The following is a 22,526-nucleotide window of genomic DNA, read 5'->3' as shown; positions in this document are numbered from 1 at the left end:
ATAAAATGCACACTTGAAAAAGACTCATGCGGCATCAAGTGCTGATGAGCTAGGAGTGGGCGGTATACTGGATCATCACCGGCACTGGGGGTCACGCTCGGTCATGACCTGGATTTTTGCAATACTGTCTTTACCGTGATGAACACACGTTTTGGTTTTAGCACACACACACGAGGACGAGGGAGGTGTGACATAGTTCCCTATGAACTACGTCACACCCACACAGTTTATACTGTCCATGGTTACGTAGACGTTATCTCAGAAAAACTCTTCACATAAAGAAAAAGAAAATGTCAGACTTTTGTTTTCTTCAAAGATTCTATTAAGTGTAATATACTTTCCATTTGGGTTGTGGTGAAAATAGGTGGAATGAAAATAGTTTTTCACCAATATTCTTTTTTGTTGTGATCTGCAGTCACAACTCCAAACAACAGCATGGCTGTTATTAATAAATCACATGACATTTAGATCATGGGGAACGCTCCTCCTCCAAAAACACGTGTAGGTCTAAACCTCATTTTCATTTTTGTTTGGAGCCAACAAACACATCTGTTTTTCTTAAACATTTTTTTTCTACCTAATATATGTTCCCTTACATTGCCCATAGTGTGAACATTGATTGAGATTCATGTTTAGAGAGTATCCCTCTTTAATTTTGTGATACCGTGTTATAATACTGTCACTGCATTCAAAGAAAAGGAATTACCGTAATATACATTTGAAATCATATCGCCCACCCCATGTATGAGCTTCACTACTCATCTTGGCTTTGTCTCATCCTACTGCTCTCGTCATCCATCCATCCATCCATCCATCCATCCATCCAGCACACCGCCCACTCTTCTTTTAATGTGTGTATTTTATCAACTTTTTGTTTGTTCACCACTTATCCTCCATGCTGCGTCAGCACTCTTGCCTTTACCCAGTGGAATACTCTCAGGTAAACACCTCAGCTACTGGGCTGGCCTTCTGTCTAATCTACTGTGACACACACTCAAAAGGAGCACAGGCTCCGCCTCCTACTTTTGTATTTGCATAGCAGTTATCAGTGGGATTCACATGCATTCAGATTTGTATCACCAGGATGAAACAAAATTGACTTGCTGTAATCATTCCTGATTTCCATGCTGGCACCAAACAAGATCAGTTCCCAAATCAATTTGAATGTTAGTGATGGGGCACAAAATCTGCGGTCCTTGTTCTGTGCAAATATCCCACAGTTTATTTGAAATCAAGTACATGGTTTGTTATGAATTTTTGCACAGAAGGAGGATTATGACTTATTATCCCCCATCCCTTATATTGGAAGTCTTTAAATATCCAATATAAAAAAGGAGCAGCAATGATTACAGCAAGCAAATCCTGTCTCAAAATAATATATTCAGCACCTGATTATCTTTTTAGTTTTTAGACAAACTTCATAACATAAATCCATCTGACACCCAAAAAAAATATAAAATCCAGCTTGAACGTGTGTGTAGAGGATGGTTGGATGGATCTTAGGTCATTTTACTGAGTCATAACAAAAAATATTGTACACTGGATTGTCCTAAAAATAATGATATATATATATATACACACACACACAGGATATGCGTTCGCCTTTTCCTTTTTAAAATAGCCCTTTGCCACTTTCATTTACAAATGATTTAAGTTTTTTTAGAAAGGGAGTCTCATTTCTTTATAAGTTCTCACACACACACACACACACACACACACACACACACACACACACACACACACACACACACACACGCAATCACACAGTCCCCAACAGCTCGTCGGTCTTTTATTCTCTGACATGGTGGATTTGATAGAAACGCAGTCCAGTGTCTCATCACTCTTTACATGTCCATGTGTGTACACAGCAGGAGGCTGGTTGTTCATGATTCTGTCTCTGTTCTAATTACGTGTGTGTGTGTGTGTGTGTGTGTGTGTGTGTGTGTGTGTGTGTGTGTGTGTGTGTGTGTGTGTGTGTGTGTGTGTGTGTGTGTGTGTGTGTGTGTGTGTGTGTGTGTGTGTGTGTGTGTGTGTGTGTGTGTGTGTGTGTGTCAGGGAGAAGTATACTCTGGAGCAGGACATCAGAGACACAGAGGAGGCCATCAGACATAAGAGTGCAGAGGTTCAGGTGAGGGCATTTGCTCATTGGTAAAGCATAGCACATGATACTTGCTTGTCACTCGTAGGTTTTAATTATTTTTATTCATGTCCCCTCAGGAGATGCAGAATGATCTGGATAGAGAGACAGCCAGCCTGCAGGAGCTGGAGGCTCAGAAACAAGATGCCCAGGACCGCCTGGAAGAGATGGACCAGCAGAAACACAAACTAGAGGACATGCTGAACGAAGTCCGGATAAAGTGCCAGGAAGAGTCTCAGATGGTGAGTGAAGGTCCCCAACGCACTGAAAGCACGTCAACTGATGCTCCAATGGCGCACTGCGGGGATCAGATTTAAGATGCCAACCTTTATAAAAAGATCAGTATTTAGGCAATGTTTTTTTAACTAGATCCAAATAATGAAGATCCTTGTTCTTAACTGTAAATTAGATAAGATAGATGTAACTTTAACCAAATAATGTGGAATTGATGCCACAAGACCTGCTAGATGGATAATGCATCACTTATTGTATCAAGACTGCATGACAACTGTTGAATCCAATCGCAATTCTACAATTTAAAGAGAGAAGCTTCTCTTGCCTCATAAACAATCTTTGGTTGTTCATGAGTACATACACTGTCCTGCAGAGAGCAAACAAACCGGTCATCAAGTTACAAACAGAATTTAGGATAAGTAGTTCCAGCTGATGTAACCTACAGAAGGCGACGTTTGTCATTTCAACCTGTAAGAGCGACAGCAGTAGGCTATTCTTCTTGTTCTTCTTTTTCTCTTCTTCTTCTTAATACGTAATAAAACGTAGGCGTCTCAGACTCCGACCTGCTGTGCGTTCATCCGTTTAATACAATAGGTGTACCTCAAAAAGCACGTGAGGAGGAAGAACTTGGGGATGCAGGAGCAACTGAAAATAAGGTGGAAGTTTCCAGCCGTGTGACACATTGCGGTAGTGTTGCTACAGTGTTCAAGTGTGGTGTGCAGTTTTCAATAAGTCACCAGACACAGAATGGATTTGTGCTGGGCCACTGTCACTCGTTCATTTCGCTCTCCTCCGCCTCCAGATCTCGACCCTCCAGAGTCAGATCCACTCGCAGGAGTCGGACCTGCAGAGCCAGGAGGAGGAGCTGAGCCGGGCGAAGGCCGACCTGGGCCGGCTGCAGCAAGAGGAGAACCAGCTGGAGCAGAGCCTGGCGGCCGGCAAGATCCAACTGGAGACCATCATCAAGTCCCTGAAGGCCACGCAGGATGAGATCAACCAGGTAGGAAACTGTGTGTGTGTGTGTGTGTGTGTGTGTGTGTGTGTGTGTGTGTGTGTGTGTGTGTGTGTGTGTGTGTGTGTGTGTGTGTGTGTGTGTGTGTGTGTGTGTGTGTGTGTGTGTGTGTGTGTGTGTGTGTGTGTGTGAGTGTGAGAGAGAAGTGTCAGCAGGGGGCATCGTTGCACTGTATAATCTACTTCTGTATTACCACTAAAGCAAGTACTTGGTCCCTCTTGTACCACTAGAGGAACTGGTGTTTCATTTAACCTCAGCTGCTGCGCTGTGTCACCTGTTCTCTGCCGCTGCTCCCTCCTCTAGTCAGAAGGTCACACAGAGAGTAAAAGATGTCTCAGCAGTTGATCATTTCCTCTCACCGCCCTGCAATAATACTCAGTTATTGCTTCTGGGAACAGTCATGTTGGTTTTAATGACAGTCCCCTTTTTAGTTTTCATAAAACCCCACATGCAGTCTGCCGCCCAGGGAAGTACCAGCAGATCATGTCATAACCCCCCCAAAAAATCATTCATGCTCTGCCATTTATTATGCCTCACATTAAGGCCAAATGTTGGTATTCATCAGTTCAGAATGAGTAGTGCATGTTCAAAATGTCCTGTGTTTATAGTGGAAGCCACTGAATGAAGTAGCAAAGAAAAAAAAAATGGTAAAGGGTGAAAGGAAATTTATCTGTGCTGCTCACAGAACTGAAAACTTGTTTTTTTCTTTCAAGACACTGTGTGACACTGTACTCAGGACAATCAAGATAACCATATGGACAATTGTTTTCTGCAGATAATTGCAATTTTAGACTACAGGTTAATCATTTTCCCAAAAAGAAGTCGTCACTGAGAGGTGAATGAGAAATTGGGCTCATTGTTAAATTACCAAATTAGTTGTTTTTAAGGTGAGATGATGCATGCAGAAGCATTGTTTTCATGCATTTCTTTTCAGACTAGAGGAAAGAAAACATCCAAGATGCACATTCTGGTGTTTATTTTACTACTGTGTCTATTTGCTTCTGTAGATTTCTCCTAAATTCATCAAAAGTTACCATTAGACAAAGCCTAATTTGCATATTTAAACATAAAACTTTTGGAAATGAGTAATGTAAGTAATTAACTGGAGAAGTTTCATGGTGATATCTATTAGTTACTTCAAAATGTATGTCATTTTTACAAAGAAATCCCCACTTCAGTAGCACTTACATACACCAAACGTTCCAGTTCCATTCCTATCTGTATTCTGAGGGTTTTTACAGAGTGGTTTGTTCATATATCATTCATAGCCTGATTTATACAACATTTTATTTTTAAAAACATGGCGAAAATGTATTTATTTATGGCTATTGACAGTATTTCCTGATTTATGGAGTGATTCAAAGAGATATCCAAAATCCCCTCTATAAAAACCTTTTTTGTCCAATATGTCAACAAAATAAATAAATAATTTCCATAATTCAACATAAAATCTCAGAAAACTTGTAACACAAAAAATAATAACCTTAATGTAAGCAATCAGGAGTTTCATGATGATATATATTAGTTATCATTTGTACCCTATTCACCTGTAGTGTTTGTCCTTTAAATTGATTGCTGCAAAGAATTAAAATGGCCCTGTATTTATAATATAGACTAAAATTAGAACAGACTTCAGCATTCACCTCCCACCAAGTATGTGCTGGTTGGCTTTTTAAACTTATTATTCAATTAATTAAATTAAATGAAAAACTGAAGTTTAACTCCAGCAGGTGTTTAAGAAGCAAGCTGCCACAATGAAGACCATGCAGCGTAGTATCCAAACGCCCCGCTGTCCCTGAACTGTTCGTGTGTGTGTGTGTGTGTTCCCTCAGGCTCGTAGCAAGTTGTCCCAGATTCAGGACAGCCAACAGGAAGTGTCCAAAAGCATCGAGCAGTACAACAGCACCTTGAACGGAACCCACGGAGGAAGCATGACCAACCTGGCCGACATGAGCGAGGGCTTCGGCGACAGAGAGAACGGGGGATTCCCGGCCATGGTGAGAGCGCCACAGGTCAGGATCTCCAGAGAGCGCTGCTTTCACCCCACCAGCGTGGTCTGATGGCACAGGCCTCCAACTGACTCCAACCGCTTTCAACAGTTTAATTAAATAGCATCCATCTATGAAGTCATGATTCCTGCGTCGTTGCCCTGTGAAAAGAAATCGCGTGCGTGCATGTGCGCGTGTGCGTGAGTGTGAGAATCTCCTATCCCTGAAGCATGTGAAGAAGAGCTTTAAAAAAAATGTCACAGTTAACGGACATTCCAGCCTCATATCTGCCAAACAATTGTCTTGAATCTGCAGTGTGAGCATTTTGGATATGTGCAAAATGACCAGGGAGTTGTTTGTAGAAGATGGATATCCACTTTGCAAAGCGTGCCACCAAAAAGTGACTGTAAGGGGTAGAGGTGTATCGGAGCGTAGCTGATCCATAATCCATACTTGAATACAGTTCACAGCATTATACAAATACATTTAAAACAAGGGAATAACTACCTGTTTAACTTCCTAACACTAGCTCTAAACAGATTGTAATTAAATCTTCTAACACCAAGATCGGTTCTATAACTAAGAATGCAATCTTTATATTTCATTTGAATTTAAAACACATTTTGGACCATAACTCAAGAAAACATGTACTAATTATGAAAATGTTGACACAAATGTCTCGCATGATAAAATAATGATGACAGTTTGGATGGACATGAATGTAAACTGCAACCTGACTGGTTGGCGGGGGGGATACAACTGGCAGACGGTAATTCTAGTCTGTCAAACTATTTATGTCAGCCAACAGTGTTAGTTTACTTAGAATACTAAAAGAGTAAAATTTCCTTCTCCAAATTTGATTTCAGGCTTTTTTAGGGGTCCATTATTCCTCTTTCCTAATCCTCCTCTGCCTCATCCTCCTCTTTGTCCAGGCCTATTATCATCTAGACTAGAGATTAGCAGCAGTCTGCAAACCGCAACACGCCCAGATCTTAGCCGTCATTTCTGTCATTTGAACCGTGTTTTTGCTAAAACCTTGGTTATTATTTTGTTCTCCCTGACTCTCCACCATGTTCCCTGGAGACTGCACTGATCCAATCCCAGAATCCATTCACTTTACTTATAATAACACAATGACCTCGGCTCCGTCCCGCTCACACCTGGCAGATAGCTCTAGGGATCAGCGGCTGGATCAGACTCAGGGTTTACCTACGAAATCGCTGGTGCAGGTTTTCTAATGAACCATAACAAGGTAGAGCGTGCGCTGAGTCGGGATGGCACGTGAAGAAATGTATCAAAACACACCCTCACACTCTGAGGAATGTTTCAGTCCAGACTTGGGCGTCCTCTCCACAAGTCTTTCAGTCAGAGTAGCAGAGTGCACACAGAGAAACTGCAAAAAAAGAAAATTGCCTCTGTTTTTAAAGTGAAATTTAATCTTTGGGGAAAGTGTGTGTGTGTGTGTGTGTGTGTGTGTGTGTGTGTGTGTGTGTGCGTGTGTGTGTGTGTGTGTGTGTGTGTGTGTGTGCACTGTGTGTGTGTGTGTGTGTGTGTGTGTGTGTGTGTGTGTGTGTGTGTGTGTGCTGTGTGTGCTGTCATGTGGTGTAATTAGGGCTCTCGCTAGACATTCTTATAAAGGGCTCTTGAGGTTGATTCCTGCACTTCTGGCTATAAGTGGAAAATTATTAAAGAAAATGTTGTGTTTTTTTACAACCTGGGTCGACTTATAGTCGAGTCCATATTATATGTACAAGTTATGATAACATAGTATTTGATCCCAGAACTGTGCATAGGGACGTCATTACACTAAAGCCGTGGCGGTGTATCACTCAAGTCAATGAGAGGGGTAGAATACTAGAATACTGAGCTACATGCACCCAAACGTTTTCTGTTGAGATGTTGTCAAATATAGAAGACGTTGATTTGACAGTTTACTTATCGTCAAGCTCAAAATCAGTCCAGTACACAAACCATAAGAAACCCCATTTTATGTTGTGATTTTATGCATATTCTAATAATAATTATTACTTAATTTATATGTCTAAGGATCTGTTCTCCATCTAATTTATTAGGTCTTTACACCTCGCTACAGCTAATGCTGGCTAACACAACACTTTCTGCATGAATCCTACCTGACCTGGGGCCAGTGCTCCGGGGCCTCGGTGGCCTCCAAACCTCAGGACTTGTACCCAAGACTTCCAAAGGAAGTTAAACGCCAAGGGGCCTTCAGTGTGCACAGCTGTCCACCAGACCCCCTGTGTGCTCATAGTGTGAGCTCATCACTAGATGCGTTTAACTTTGAAATGTACAAAACTTTCTTTTGGTGGAGCGCTCCCCGGGACACTTTTAGTAGGGTTCAAGCTCCACACACCACCGGCGCACAAAACCCTGTGGGAAGCACTGCTCCCTAAAAGCCCGAACTCACTCTTAATGCAGCACGCTTATGCAATAAAGAGCAAATAGTCACTAAATCGACACTGCTACTCCTGTTTGATAAAGCACGTCTTTGAGGAAGCATGCCTTTAAACAGGTACAGAAGTCTTAGAGAATCTGGCCCTGTGTGAACGCAACTTGATCATTACTGAATGATGTTTTGTGTATGTGTGTGTTTTATAAGGCTGAGTAAAATGTCTGTTTCTTCCCTCCTCGTTCTCCTCACCACAGGAGGATCCATTCAAAGTGAAGCCATCTGTGTTCAACAGCCAGCCTCAGGAGCTCCACACTGACCCCTTCCACTCTGAAGACCCCTTCAAAACAGACCCCTTTAAAGGTGATCATTCCCCTTCAAAATAATCTTCTCTTCTCTTTCTTGACTCTCCATCCTTCATTTATTCTGCGCTCCTTCGTCCTGTGTTTACCGCTCCGTTTGTCTTCAGTTCTCTTTCCTCCGGGCATCTTATATTGTTTTAGCTTGAGCTGCTCTCTGACTGTCTTCTTGTGTTTTCCTCTTTGTTGTCCTCCTGCTCTTTCCTCTCTGCTGCATTCCTCTCCTGTAGGTGACCCTTTCCAACATGACCCTTTTGCAAAGCAGCCACCGACATCTACAGGTATTTACCTTGGGAAAAGGAGCTCAGATTTCTTGCTTTAAAACGCGCTCACACCAGTATTTAAAAAATCTGTTCATTTCAATGGAATCATTGCAGTCAGCCTGTTGACTCACTCGGGCAAAGTAAAGCTAGTAAGTGGCCCTTGAGTTAAGATTATATTGTCGCACATAAACGGAACAGTAAGTGTTGTCTGCTGCTGCAAACAGGGTTCAATGCATAATATGTATTGTATTAGTATTCCAGAAATTACCTTTATTGACACAAAGTATTATGCTCCACCAGTCCACTTTTTTTAATACATGTCGGTGCTTTAACACAGTGGTTCTCAAATGGGGGTACGTGTACCCCTGGGGGTACGTGAAGGCACTCCAGGGGGTACGTGAGATTTTAAAAATATATATTTAAATTGGCATCCATTCAAAAATCCTTTAAAGATAGTTATTTAATAAATATTCAATAAAATATAAGTGTAAGTTCATAAACTGAATTCAATGCAACAATGCAATCTTCAGTGTTGACAGTTTAATAAATCAGACACTGATGGCAGAGCGCTGTGTATTACATCTTTTTTTCAACCAAAAATGCTTTGCACTGGTTAGGGGGTACTTGGCTGAAAAAATATTTCACAGGGGGTACATCACTGAAAAAAGGTTGAGAACCACTGCTTTAACATATAGAAAAGCACGTACCTGAGTCTGAGACTTTAAAATGACTGGAACAAAATGTCAATATTGTTGCTAAAATATGGTTTAATAAAGCACCAGTGCAACAATCCCCCCCTGCCCTTTGAAAATAAATATATTCAGCGGGAGTTTTCTCAGTCAGCGCTCACATGTTGGTTAATGTGAAGGGAATAAGATCAATTCAAACAGATAATACAATATATGTTGTTAGATTTTGTACGGGTTATGATATGATGATGCTTTTTTGATGAGTTAAATCAGTAAATCATTTAAGCTTAGAAAACAACAAATATTCCGAAGGTCCACTAAAAGAAATACACACAAACAGTACAGTTCCTTAATAAATGGTGCCTTAACCCTCAAATAACACTCATACACAACACAATAGTGGCCCCTGCTCGTGGTGGCAGCCTTGTCTTTAGCCGACCTCCATCCACATATGTGAAACGACGGTGTGTGTAACCGTGACTTCTGTCACACTTCCCACTTCGACGATATTTTGGAGTTTCACTTCTCTGCTCCATAGAGGGAGATCCGTGATATAAATCACCCTTTTTCACACAGCAGTGAAACTACTCCACAGTATACAGTCATTACTTGTTTTTTCCTTTTTTTTTTTTTTTTTTTTTTTTTTACAGCATCCCTCCCCCCGCAGCCCAAACGCACAACCCACCCGAGTGTGCTCTCCTCCGGGTTCATGACCTACAGGGTGCCTCTTATCATAATCATCTATTAAGTTCCATAGAAAAGCTCTGACCAAATTACTTATTTTGTTATGATTGCAATACTGCAAAGAATAGACCGTCAGATATTTTAAGACTAGATATCAAAGGGAGGTGTGCAGACAACTGATGCATGCACAAGTGCATTCCAAAACAGATCCGTAACATCAGCAGATAAACAAGTTTTACATTTCATGATACTCATTTTTAAACTCACTGTACAAAAAACCCCCAAAAAAGTCACTTTTGTGTGCTCGAGCTGTCACTGGAATAAAATCTTTAGTTATTAAGTGCTGCTGAGAATTTTAAATTGGTTACTTCTCATTCAATCAAATCTTCCACAATTCATAGGTGGATATCAACCTAGACTTTGAAAACAATGCCTCTACATATATTCAGCAGTGTAAGCTGAGCTCATCACAAGGTTGGACCCAGAGCTAAATTAAGGCGTAACATCCAAGCTGTGTCCAGCGCTCTTTGTAGAGCTGCTTCAGTATTTATCTTGGCTCACACTGTCACAAAGCGTTTTATAAACTGGCATCTGGCCTTGAAAATGCCTTTGCAATGCCTGGTCCTGTTTTCAGGTGAATGAAAGGTTTAAGAAAAGCTGCAGTGAGACTCTCCAATAGCTGAAGTTGTCCATCATTTTCCGTTGCAGATCCTTTCGGAGGAGACCCGTTTAAAGAGACCGATCCGTTCAAGACCTCGTCAGAAGATTTCTTCAAGAAGACCACAAAGATGGATCCCTTCTCCACACCGGACCCCTTCAGTAAAAGTGCCACATTACCTTCCAAGGTACTTGTTCAAGATCAAAGGCCAGAACATGGAAATTGAATATATACAATTATATTAAATCCCCATGTATTTTAAGATGACTGCTGATTGTTGGCCCCTTTGAATCACCAACAAAACTGCTGAGTTTTGTTCTTTCTTTGGATTCATTTCTGGTACCGCTTATTCTGCAGTTCACTCAAACAGTATAAAATCTAAATGTGGGAAATCTAAGATTTAACATAGTTGATAAAAACACACTCAAGACATAATTTCTGAATTTATAATTTGATTTGTTCACTCTTCTTATGCTTCCAGCAGCAAAGCGGTCACTTCACAAGCAATGACCCATTCTCTTCAAGCAACCCAAAACCCAAAGGACCAGGTATGGTTTCATTCTGTATTCCCTCACATCTACAGTGGCTGTGGACATCATGAGTTTTCTTTGAAATTCAAAAAATGAATGGAATCTGTCACTCTTTGTGCTCTCCAATATCTAATATTGCCATAAAACAGTCATGCTTATTGTTTTACAGCATTTCCTGCAATGGCTTAATGCAAGCATAGATATTAAAGCTATAGTGACCTTGGTAAACCTTGGTACAGCAGTTTAGATAACTGAACATTTTCAAAACCCTATTTTGAGGTTAGATTGGAGTCAGTTCAATGACATCTTCCATTCTGTCTCTGGCAGCGGTTTAGTTGGTTTTGTGGTGGCATAACTCTTAAACGAATGAATACCTGCCGTCAGTCAGTGCATCGGAGCCCTTCGCTCAGCTGTTTGTTCACCTCGGCAGGAGAAAAGCGCTTTCATTTCCTCCAAGATATCAATGTAGCCCGTACAAACACATACACACTGTGGGACGGCTTGAATGCCTCAGTGATTGGAGGAAACCGGAGCCTGTCACCACAGCGTGGGCCTCTGTTTGCTCAGCCTGAGGTTACCGTGTTGGTTTGCCTATTAAAACCGTGTCTGGAGAGGGAAGGTGTTACGTTTGCTTACTCACTTTCCCACTCAGAATGTCCATACAGCTGCAAATCACCCACACTGGCTATGGTTTGGTCTGTCATTTAGGACCAAATAATCTAAATGTTTCTTACTTAAATTCCTTATTAAAATCAGAACAGTAACATAGCATCTTATTTTGTATATTCTGTGAGCAGGCTGGTTGCTGCTTACAGAAACACCATCATAACAAATGGATAAGAAACATTATTTTAAATGCTAAAGGAAGAGCTAAATGCCAATTACAGATGCTAGCATGCCCACTATGACAATGTTAACAAGCTGAGGTTGAGCAGGATTAATGTTTACAATGCTCACCATCTTAGTTTAGTGTGTTTCCATGCCAACATTTGCTAATTCCTGAGGTGTACCACAACTCATGGCAATCTGTCCAATAATTGTTGAGAACAAAAGTCAGTGATTCACCAAATTAAGTAAGTTTCATTAAATGGGAACCATTAATATCTGTATAAAATGTTCATATCATTCAGTCGTTGTTGAGATAGTCAAATCTGGACCAAAGTTGTGGCTTGACTGACCAAAATCCCCATTTTTAGAGCCACATTGTTAGTTTGGCTAAAAAGATACCCCATTTTTTTTCTGCCGTGGCCACATGCATTATTTGTTCAGGTTGTCAGTCCACGTCCGTCCGGTCCATTCTCGTGAACGCTATATCTCAGGAACGCCTGGGGGGGACTTCTGCAACTGTGGCTCAAACGTCCACCTGGACTCGAGGATGAATTGATTAGATTTTGTTGGTCAAAGGTCACTGTGACCTCACCTCCGTCCAATGCTCGTGCCTGGAGGGAATTTCTTAAAATGTTGCATTTAGAAGAGAAGTAGACTCAACAATATTGAACATTTTAAGTTGGCTAGTAATTGTGCTCACTAAGTGTAAATGTGCTTGTTCTTTTTTCAGACCTGTTTGGCACATTGGACCCGTTCGGCAGCAGCTCGTTCAACAGCAGCAGCAACAGCTCTGCTGGATTTGCAGATTTCAGCATCATGTCGAAGCCCAGAGACCCTTTTGAAGGGAGGGCCAGCTGGCTGCCAGACTACCAGAAGGTACCAAAGTCCGACATTCATCTTAAAAACACTTTCAGGGGCAGATATGTACTGTAAAAATCTGTATTGGCACACACTTTCTTTTTAACAAAACAAATAAGTTAAAGTGTTTCCTGATGCCATCATTTCTTCAGTTGCGTCACTGACTGTCAGATTCTAGTATATTAAAATTACAGCTCACTGCTTATCACCCACACGTTCCTCCTCTCCCTCTTTCTTTTCAGTCGGTGTTTGTGGACGACCCATTCAGCAGGAAGAACGACACGCCAGCTCTGCCTCCGAAGAAAAGTGTTCCCCCAAGACCCAAACCACCCAGTGGTGAGTGTCACACTCTACAGGCGTTTGAACCTTTCTGAAATAATGAGGTTTTCCACTTAGACTGTCTTTGGTATTACATTGTCTAGTACGGTGGTTCCAAACTTGGGGTCTGGGCACCCCAAAGATTACAGGGGGTGCTCCAGATTTTGTCTGAGGTAGTAAAAATTAAAAAAAAAAAATGTATAACTAAAATCATAATAACACACTCGCTGGATAGATTATATCTATACATATATTACATATATTTATCTATACATCAACTTTAAAAAAGATATATTTTTTTGTCCTCACTCTAACTCAAAACATTCTGTTCATTTCTGCCCATTTGCAAATAGAGATCATGCCATACTAATATTATTTGCAATAGACTATGTGTAGAATTTAATTTGTTTCCGACTCGTGTGATCCAAAGGCTAGTGGAAAAAGGAAGTGGATCATTGGTTTCATGAAAAAGCAACATACATGATTTTTTTATGTGTCTAATTACCACATCACTTTCTTGCCCATAGTCACCGCCCTGCTGGGTTTTACAATAATGCTGAAGAGGAAGGGTGTTTGTGCGTGCGTGCATGTGTGCGTGTGCGTGTGTGTGTGTGTGGTGTGTGTGTGTGTGTGTGTTCATGGACTGTAAGCAGAAAAAAAACCATAATGAATAAAAGACTTGGGTAGAAATGACAAGAACGTCTAAAATAAATAGTAAAACTAATGAAATAAAAGATGGGGTGGGGAGAAAACAGTTAAAATGTAATACTTGGTGGAATTTGTGATAATTCTCTCTATGAGTTCAGGGTGACACAAAAATATTGATAGAATAAGTTTCAATTCAAAATAAGATATATTCTGCTTCCTTAGATGTAAATTTTTTTTCTTGTGATTCAACAAAATGAGGTTTATACATCTTTACCTGGTTTGGTGTTCAATTTCATGTTTCAACACTTTCACATTATATATAGCACTTAGACCTGCTTTATGATTAAAAAGAAATGAAAATCTCACTTTTTACAATATGGGACCTTTAAAGGAACGAGGAGAGTTGCGGTTTGTGAACACAACATTCAAAGTTGACTTTTGTTTGTACTTCATATCTGTATATTGTCTTCTAGGAAACCCCTACTCACTGTGCCTTTAACGGATATCTAGGAAATTAGTTTAGTTTTTATTTTATTTGTTTCTTTTCAGATATGAAAAAATAGATATCTCACTATGAAAAAAACCCACTAATCTTGAAACAAGTTTGATAACCCAATGCAAAAGGCAAGACTAAATACAAAAAAAACAATCTCCACCAAGAGTAAAATACCTTTTTGAATGGACACTTTAATGTAGTGTATAGTGTGGCCTTTTCTGTAACCATAGAAAATATTTTTTTTCCTCCAACACGGGAAGCACAGTTTCCAACCGTGCTGTACTCTGTAAACAGGAAAGACCCATTATGGGCACAGAGAAGATAAAAGCCATGTATACTCTTTCTTCAACCAGCAGCACACTGTGGCATGTCTTCTTGAGGCTGTTATATCCTGTAATACTGACTTTAGTGACTCTTGTGAGTTTTGAAGTTTGCATTTCTCTCAAGTCAGATGGTGTTTTTGACTTTAATCAACTATCGCATCACTTCATTTCCTTCACAAGTTATATTTAGATAGATTCACTGACTTTATTTGTCTACCTCAGCGGAAAGCAAGGTACATACAATACACACGACACAACACATTAAAAACATATAAAATACACGGTAGCTAACGACGTCCGTCCGGTTCTCATTAATACGACATCTCAGAGTTGCCTGGAGGGAATTTCTTCAGATTTGGGGCAAACATCCACCTGGTCTAAAGGATGATTAGATTTTGGTGGTCAAAGGTCACTGTGACTTCACAAAACAGGTCAAGAATTAAGATGATAATAATTTTTTCTTTCGTCTGTTCCCGTTTGTCGTCGGCGACCATCAGTTTCTATCTAGTTGGTATACCCGGCCTCAACTGTTTCGGTATGGAAGTCTGCATTCTTGATTAGGCAAAAGACATTGGCATGCCCATCTTCATGCTCCACCCCCATTCACGGGGGAGGGGGGGAATATATGTTTTTATGATGGGAGGAAATGATCACGTGATGACATTTTGAAAAGACGTGGATGTGAACTGCAACTTGACTAATTGGCAGAGGGATACAACCGTGAGGCGGTGATTTTAGTTTTTTTTCTTTGTTTCTTCAGCCACGGTGGCTAACACTGCCATTGCCAAACACTCAGTTCTTGCTATGATTATCCCAAACAAGCTACCAATGCAAAAGACAACCCCCCTTTTTACTACAGAGGCTAAAGAGGAAAGATCTACCAAACAGCGGGGCTTTGAGGGAACTTTTTGGATTTAATGCTTCCATCTGTGCTGAATCCTTTACGAATGGACGCCATGACCACAAAGGATCAAAAAGTATTTTTGGGGACAGCACGACACAATCCCCTTCTCTGTGTTTGAACCTAAACTGTGTTCACGCCTGCTGCCACTACACTACCCCACACGTTTTGCTGAGTCAGAAAGTAGAGAGTAGTCTGTTACAGTGTTGATGCCAGTTAAACTCCAGCAACTGTCACTCAGGTGACAGTTCATCTCCACTGTTCTCACGGGAACGGCTCAAATTCATGTTGATTCTTTTTCAAATGTTTTTATATGGATTTTCATATCATGATTGTTCACAAAGCGCTGCTCAGATGTTTGTGTGTGGGCACACGTGAAGGTGATGTTGTAAGAGCGATGATGTGCGGTTTGCTTGGCCTGTTGTTTGCAGACACACCCTAACTTGCTTCCTCTCTCTTCCCTTTGTGTGCATGTGTGTTTGTGTGTTTTTACAAGGCTGAGTGGTTCAGAGAAGGTCAGGCTGCAGGCTGTGTGCAGCGGGCCAATGCCAGCATTGTAACCACTGTAGCAATAGTCCTTCTTTTCATTTATTCAACTATATTCTCTGTCTTTTATTTTACTCTTCTTCACACGCACATGTACATATATATGCATGCTCTGTCACTTTTTCCCCATCACCTGACGGGGTGTGAGTGGGTCGCGGCTGCAGTCACAGTGCTACAAATAAATAAAAGTCATAATAAAAGGCACATTGCTGTAGCTGTATTGTTTTTCAGCAGCTGAAATAATGCATATACAATCCTGAGATAGACATTAAAATTTCATGCCACTGATGTAGTGGATTATTTTAGAACAGGGTGGAGCTCGTTTGTGGTTTCTCAAGTGTGAGCGTGTGTGTATCAGTGTGTGTGTGTATCGGTGTGTGTGTGCGAGCAGTTTACGGAAAGGAAAAAACTGATTGCCAGGCATGCAGTTTTGCTCGGCGTGGAGTGTGAAATGAACTGCTCACCCCGATCAGCCGAGGTATCTGGGTAATAGAACTAAATATGTATGTGTGTGTTGTATGACAACGGCTTGACTGGTACTGTGGTTTTTCACACCTATACAACATAACATGGTGTGCTCTTAACTTTCCCACGATCCTCTGCCATGGCCAGCTTCAACTCCCTGTTAATGACAGAAACTACCATTACCAGTGATAACATGATAATGTTTTGTTTTAGAATTGCCTCTATAAGAGTCTTAAATGCATTATAAGATATCCTAAAATGTGACAAATTAATTCCAAGTCGAGAAATAGCTTTTACAAAAAAATCTTTCTCTCTTTACACTGAAAAGAGTTGATCCAAAAATGTTTTATATAGAGCTGAAGCAATTAGTTGATTGACAAATCAGCAACTATTTTGATAATGAATTCATTGTTTGTGTCATTTCTCAAACCAAAAGCTGAACAGTCTCGGGTTCTATCATCTCCACTGAGAAATTCCTGCTTTTCTTGTTTTTTTAAATTGTAAAAGGAATATTTAGGGGTTTGGGGTCGCTTTGAGGTGTGGGGAAACTGTGATTGTCATTTATCTTTTTTATTTTCTAATGACCAAACCGTGAATTGCAGGCCCTAGTTTTAAATGCATAAATCCTGACATATACCATTACAAATAAAGCATTGATAAATCTACGTGGACTTTTACCATGAATGTTAATGTGTGGTCTAAGATCATGAACAACATAAGTGTTTGTCTAGTTGGTATACTGGTGAACCAACGGTTGGTAGTGTGGGCAGTAACCCAACCAAGTGTTTCACGAGGAAACCGTTGAGAGTGGCTCCGTGGGTTTGTGGGGTATGTTTTTTGTTTCGGGTCCTCTGGCTGCTTTCTTTCTCTGTGTTATTTCCTCCGCCTGCGGAGGAGGTCAGCACCGCATGTGAAAGACGTCGTGTTGGAACTTGATGTGAATTGCTTTGGTATTGCCGCGGGTGGAGGTGAAACTTGTGTGGCTTTCAAAAGCTGGGAGCTATCTTTGAGGTAACAGCGGAGGGGAAGCAGGGCGTGGGCACAGCTGTGAGAACTAAAACATGTAATGTTTGTGTGAGTGTTTAATCCAGAACAGATCAAATCAGGTCCTGTGTTATCAACATAGTTCAGTAAGGTGAGAATTGTTCATGCAGGCTGTAGAGCTGAGTCATTATATCTCTCAGCTATCAGTGAACACATGCTTTTTACTTACTTTACTTCCTCCTCTTGAGATATGTGAGACCTGAAGCCTGTGATATGACTTGTTTTTCTTTTTTTCTCAGCATGTCCTCCTCACCGCAAAGCAGAATATTTCTCTACTATTACCATAAGCACCTTTTCTGTGTGTCCTTATTCCCTCCAAAGATCTTTTTAAGAAACATCTCCACACGTTAAAACGCATGGAAAACACCAGCCGTGCCACTTTTAATAATTTAATCAAAGATGCTTGGGAGGCTACGCTGCTTGCGGTGACCAAGCAACTGAAACCTGCACGCTGTGATTATGATGATGTGCTATTAAATAATAGGCGCATGGGAACAATTGCACACCTTTTAAGGTGTCTCCCTCTGTTTTGAGAGCATCTTCCACACGTATGCATTGACAACAATGGATTTTCGGGGCGCAAAATAAATTTAACAGCCCGGTAGCTTTTACGATTTTAGTCTTGTTTTCGATTGGTTTGTCACATAAGTGCTCTGAACATGTTACTGTTTTATTGGTTGGGAAAAAAAACAAAAACGCATGAAAACTCTTCCCCTGGGACGATGCTTACCTTTTTTCTCTTATGTCCTCAGGTAAGAGCACACCAGTGAGCACGTCTGGCACAGCGGACCCTTCCAAACCATGCGACCCCTTCCAACCGTTCGGCGGCGAAGCCATCGACCCGTTTCAGAGTAAAAAGGCCCTGGGAGACCCGTTCAGCGGCAAAGATCCCTTCGCCCCGTCCTCGGCATCAAGTAAAGACCCCAAAGAGCCCGCCTCGGGTTTCGCAGACTTCAGTTCTGTAAGTTGAGATGGGTGATACTGTTAAAACTGTCAGTGTCTAGACCAGGCCCCGCCGCTAAGCACAGACACCAGCACGGTTCAGATATAAGTTCTAGTGAACTTAGCATGCCACAAGTGCTGACAGTGCTCATGGGATGCATCAGTAGTATGAATGCTGATTTTACAACCGTGACCTCATCTCCACTTGGTATCTGGATCAGTTAAGAAAGGCATGTTTGTTGTTTGCATATTGATATCTGATCCCAATGTGGGCAGAACCACATGGTCCTGTGCTTATTTACACATACAGAGGATCAGATATCCAGAATATTGCTGCAACTATCAATTGTTTTATTTATCGATCTTTACTCAGGATTAATTACTTATTTTCTTAAACTAACCAGAAAATATTTATTTTTTTGCCTACTTAAATGCCAAATAAATTATGCCAAATAATGTTCTAATAATCAGCTCATTTTATTGACTTAATGCATTAATTTTATTCAATTGAAGATAATTTATCCAGATACAGCTTGCATTAATACCAGCTGATACCAAGTGCAAATAGTACCTTGTTGCTAGATGTTTTCTAGAAAACACACTTATTTATTTACACAGAAAAGGCTGGGTAATTACATAATAATACTGAATATTGAATGTTCATCAAATCATTTTGTGACATTATGAATATATAATTGACTTACTTTTACAGAATCATATTGCCTGAATTAATGATGGCAAACAAACTGTGATTATAAACTATAATAAGATTTTTGCGCTACACAGGACAAGTGTTTGGAACCCATAACAGTGGAACACAAGTCATTGAACTGAATCAGTTTTGCTATAGCTATATATATATATATATATATATATATATGTATATATATGTATATATATATATATATATATATATGTATATATATATATATATATATGTATATATATGTGTGTATATATATATATATGTATATATATGTGTGTATATGTGTATATATATATATATATATATATATATATATACATATATATATATGTATGTATGTTAGACAGTTAACACTGTTATATTGCTCTCAGCCATACAGTTCAGCCCTGTGTTCAATGCAGTAAGCTGCGTTTAATTCTGTATTCATAACACAGCACAAGAATGGATACATCATCTGTTGTGGTAAAGTTAAAAAAATAATAATATAATACATTACGCTCACACAGCTCCGTTCACTGAGCTACAATATGAGTTTAACAATGGAGGTAGTGAACAAGGCAGGACAACACACAGCTAAGGCACTCTCTGCTTTAGATTCTCTAATGATTCTCTGTTCTCCATGCTAACAAGCTCCCCTGTTTGTTAATAACACACATTTCACACTGTAAATACCCCATCACAGCTCTGACACAGGGAATTCTTGCTACAAGAGTACAACAGCCTGGTGCTGTGACTGCATAGTTTCCTGGAGCCTTGAAATGACCTTTTATTAAAGCTGGGTAGATAACCCGAGCTGTACATTTTTTGATTTTGTTGGGAAGAATATCAAAAATTTGTCAGGGTTTCCCTGGTCCGACTATTAGTCTGATTATATTAACATGAGACACAACAGTATCACTACTCAACTCTCAGCTCTTGAGTCTGTCTGCCCTGCATGACCTGTGTGTGTGTGTGTGTGTGTGTGTGTGTGTGTGTGTGTGTGTGTGTGTGTGTGTGTGTGTGTGTGTGTGTGTGTGTGTGTGTGTGTGTGTGTGTGTGTGTGTGTGTGTGATGTTCATTTGCTGTTGTTCTTTGATCGGTGTTTAACTTGCTGTCTGTTCTTAATCTGCATGTCTTATTAAGTTTCTGTAGTTTGCATTTTCTCACCACCACACTCTTAGAAATTAAGGTGCAAGCTAGAACCAAATAGGGTTCTTCAAATTGTTCTCACGGTAGGTTCCGGGCAGAACCTTTTATAAAGGTTCCAGCCGGAACCTTTCAGATCGTTGCACCTAGAACTCAACATAAAGGGTTGTATTTGGAAGGTTCCACCCAGAACCCCCAATGAAAAGTTCTCCAGAGAACCCTCCTGTAGTGTAGTGGTTCCATTCAGAACCCACCAAAGGGGTTTTCCCGAGAGCCCTTTAATCCCATAGCTCTTTCTCCACCATCTTTTAACACCACTGCTTTCCACAATACTTAAAGAACTTTTTCTTTCAAAATGTTTTTTTTATTTTTTTTATGAAAAGGTTCTTAATGGAACCCTAAGTGTCACAAAGACCTCCCAAAAACACTTTCTTTAGAAAATGGTTCTTCAGAAGTGGTTCTGGGTAGAACCTCAGCCCTTCAGGAACAACCCTTTTGAAACCCTTATTTCTAATTATTCATAATAATGATGAAGCATGTCTTTTAGAACATATATGTCAGCCATTCAGAGACGTCCTTTGAGCCATAAAGCCCCTTAACGTCCTGCGTCACCAGTTTAAGGCTCTTGCAGCTTTTACAATTATTATTTAATAATACATTTACTACACTACGCACACAAGCTGCTGAATCTAACTCACACAAACATACATTTGATTATTTTAAGCTCATGGTCTTTGACCGTCTGAACACACTGAGATTTGGTAAATATAATGGCTTCCAGTGGAATTGATGGGGACAAAATCCAAAACTGACTTGACATAATGTGAACCTATTCATGGTGAAATTATGTGACATTTTAAAATGTAGATCTAGGCTCCATTGTCAGTTCAGTCCAACATTAATCCCACTACAGTAAAATAAATATTTCAATAGCTTTGATGAAACAGTAATTCCATCAGCTATGAGCACAATCTATTGTCCTAATGACATTAAGTAGGAAAACAAGGCTTATCCTTGAGTAGTCAGATTGAATAGGATTCCTTATTTAACTCTTCATTCATACTACATTTCAATGATATCTTTTCTCTGCATGTCACATCTCCTGTTGTTGTGTAGCTGCTCTTTCCTTTAACTCCCAGTGTTGTTTGTCACTAAGTGAAGGGATCACTGACATCTGTTTACCCTCAGTCCATTTGTCTCATCTCTGACACTAAATTTCAACTTCAACTTCAGTAACGTTTGAGCATTGTTAGTCACTTCAATAACACTAACGAGGCTGCAGTTTGAAGCTAGCAGAATCACTTGTTTCACAATAAAAAGTGGACGGAGCAGAAACAGTGCCGGTATCCCTTCACAGTGTCTGTGTGCTGTGGTGTGATGTCCTATACAGTAGGCTAGTTCAGGGACATCTGGTTTATAATACCTCTGTTCTGTAATCCACCTCTCTGACAGGACCGGACAAAGTCAAGGTAAGAGATCGAACACACGGTGAACTTCACTTAACTGATGTTAATGAATGATTGTGAAGGCAGAGCAATTTAGATGAAGGTTGAAACATTTGTTTGATAGATTCCATCATGTGTTGCTTAAAAAATGGAAATGAAGCTTAGCGGTGGTAATTCTATTTGTTTTTTCTCCTGCTCATCCTTCTTAACAGTCATCAACATTATAGAGGAAAATGTTTAAGAAGTTACACATAAAGATATATTAACAATATGTTTATAAATCTGAATCTGTATGGATACGGGAAATCCTATGTTTACTTAATAAAGAGGCCACAGAGTCTATACATTGATATTAAATGCATCTGTGTAGCTCTTCAACTGCAAATTACATTTAAGATCCAACATTTGATATTATTTTCCAACTCACTGCTGTTCATCACTGTTGTCATTGTGGTAAGTAGGAAGCAGCTATTTTAGATTCAGACCAAAAACTTTTTTTAATCATTTTTATCCTTCCTTTATAGATTTAGTCTCGTTCTAGTCACGACAAAAACAAATTTCTCTTAATTTTGTTCAGCTATTCTTTTTATCTATTCTTAGTCCTGTGTGAAATACCCTTTTTTAGTCCTCAGATTATATTGTTTATTTTAGTCACTCTAGTGTAACCAAACCAATCGTTTTGCATTTTAGTTGCATTTTAAGTTATTTCACATTAGAGTTTATCTTATCAGGCTAAAGGATTCAGATTGAAACTTTACTCCTCACTGTTCTCATTAGTGATGCTCGGTTCAGTCGAGCCCATTGGCCCGTTATGAGAGCCGACCCGCCCCAACATGCAACACGTGTTAATAAACCACCTGTAATGCAAACCGCCAACTATAAAATACAGTGTCAGGAAATGAGAGCTCAGGCAAGAAAGT

At 40.1% G+C, this 22,526-nt stretch overlaps 1 protein-coding gene across 1 annotated transcript in view; it reads left to right on the top strand.

The window, feature by feature from the left end:
- LOC129088784 (epidermal growth factor receptor substrate 15-like 1) overlaps window positions 1-22,526 on the top strand; it is a 37,047-nt gene that overhangs the window by 13,591 nt on the left and 930 nt on the right. Inside the window, 12 exon segments of the mRNA XM_054596016.1 lie at window positions 2,056-2,128; window positions 2,218-2,379; window positions 3,174-3,371; window positions 5,216-5,395; window positions 8,036-8,141; window positions 8,368-8,418; window positions 10,482-10,618; window positions 10,916-10,979; window positions 12,520-12,665; window positions 12,890-12,983; window positions 18,141-18,302; window positions 21,614-21,630. Coding sequence (XP_054451991.1) covers window positions 2,056-2,128; window positions 2,218-2,379; window positions 3,174-3,371; window positions 5,216-5,395; window positions 8,036-8,141; window positions 8,368-8,418; window positions 10,482-10,618; window positions 10,916-10,979; window positions 12,520-12,665; window positions 12,890-12,983; window positions 18,141-18,302; window positions 21,614-21,630 — 1,390 coding nt within the window.

The sequence above is a fragment of the Anoplopoma fimbria genome, chromosome 3, assembly GCF_027596085.1.
Source record: "Anoplopoma fimbria isolate UVic2021 breed Golden Eagle Sablefish chromosome 3, Afim_UVic_2022, whole genome shotgun sequence".
Lineage (NCBI taxonomy): Eukaryota > Metazoa > Chordata > Actinopteri > Perciformes > Anoplopomatidae > Anoplopoma > Anoplopoma fimbria.
The sequence above is the reverse complement of the archived record's forward strand: the minus strand, read 5'-3'. Positions and strand labels throughout refer to the sequence as shown.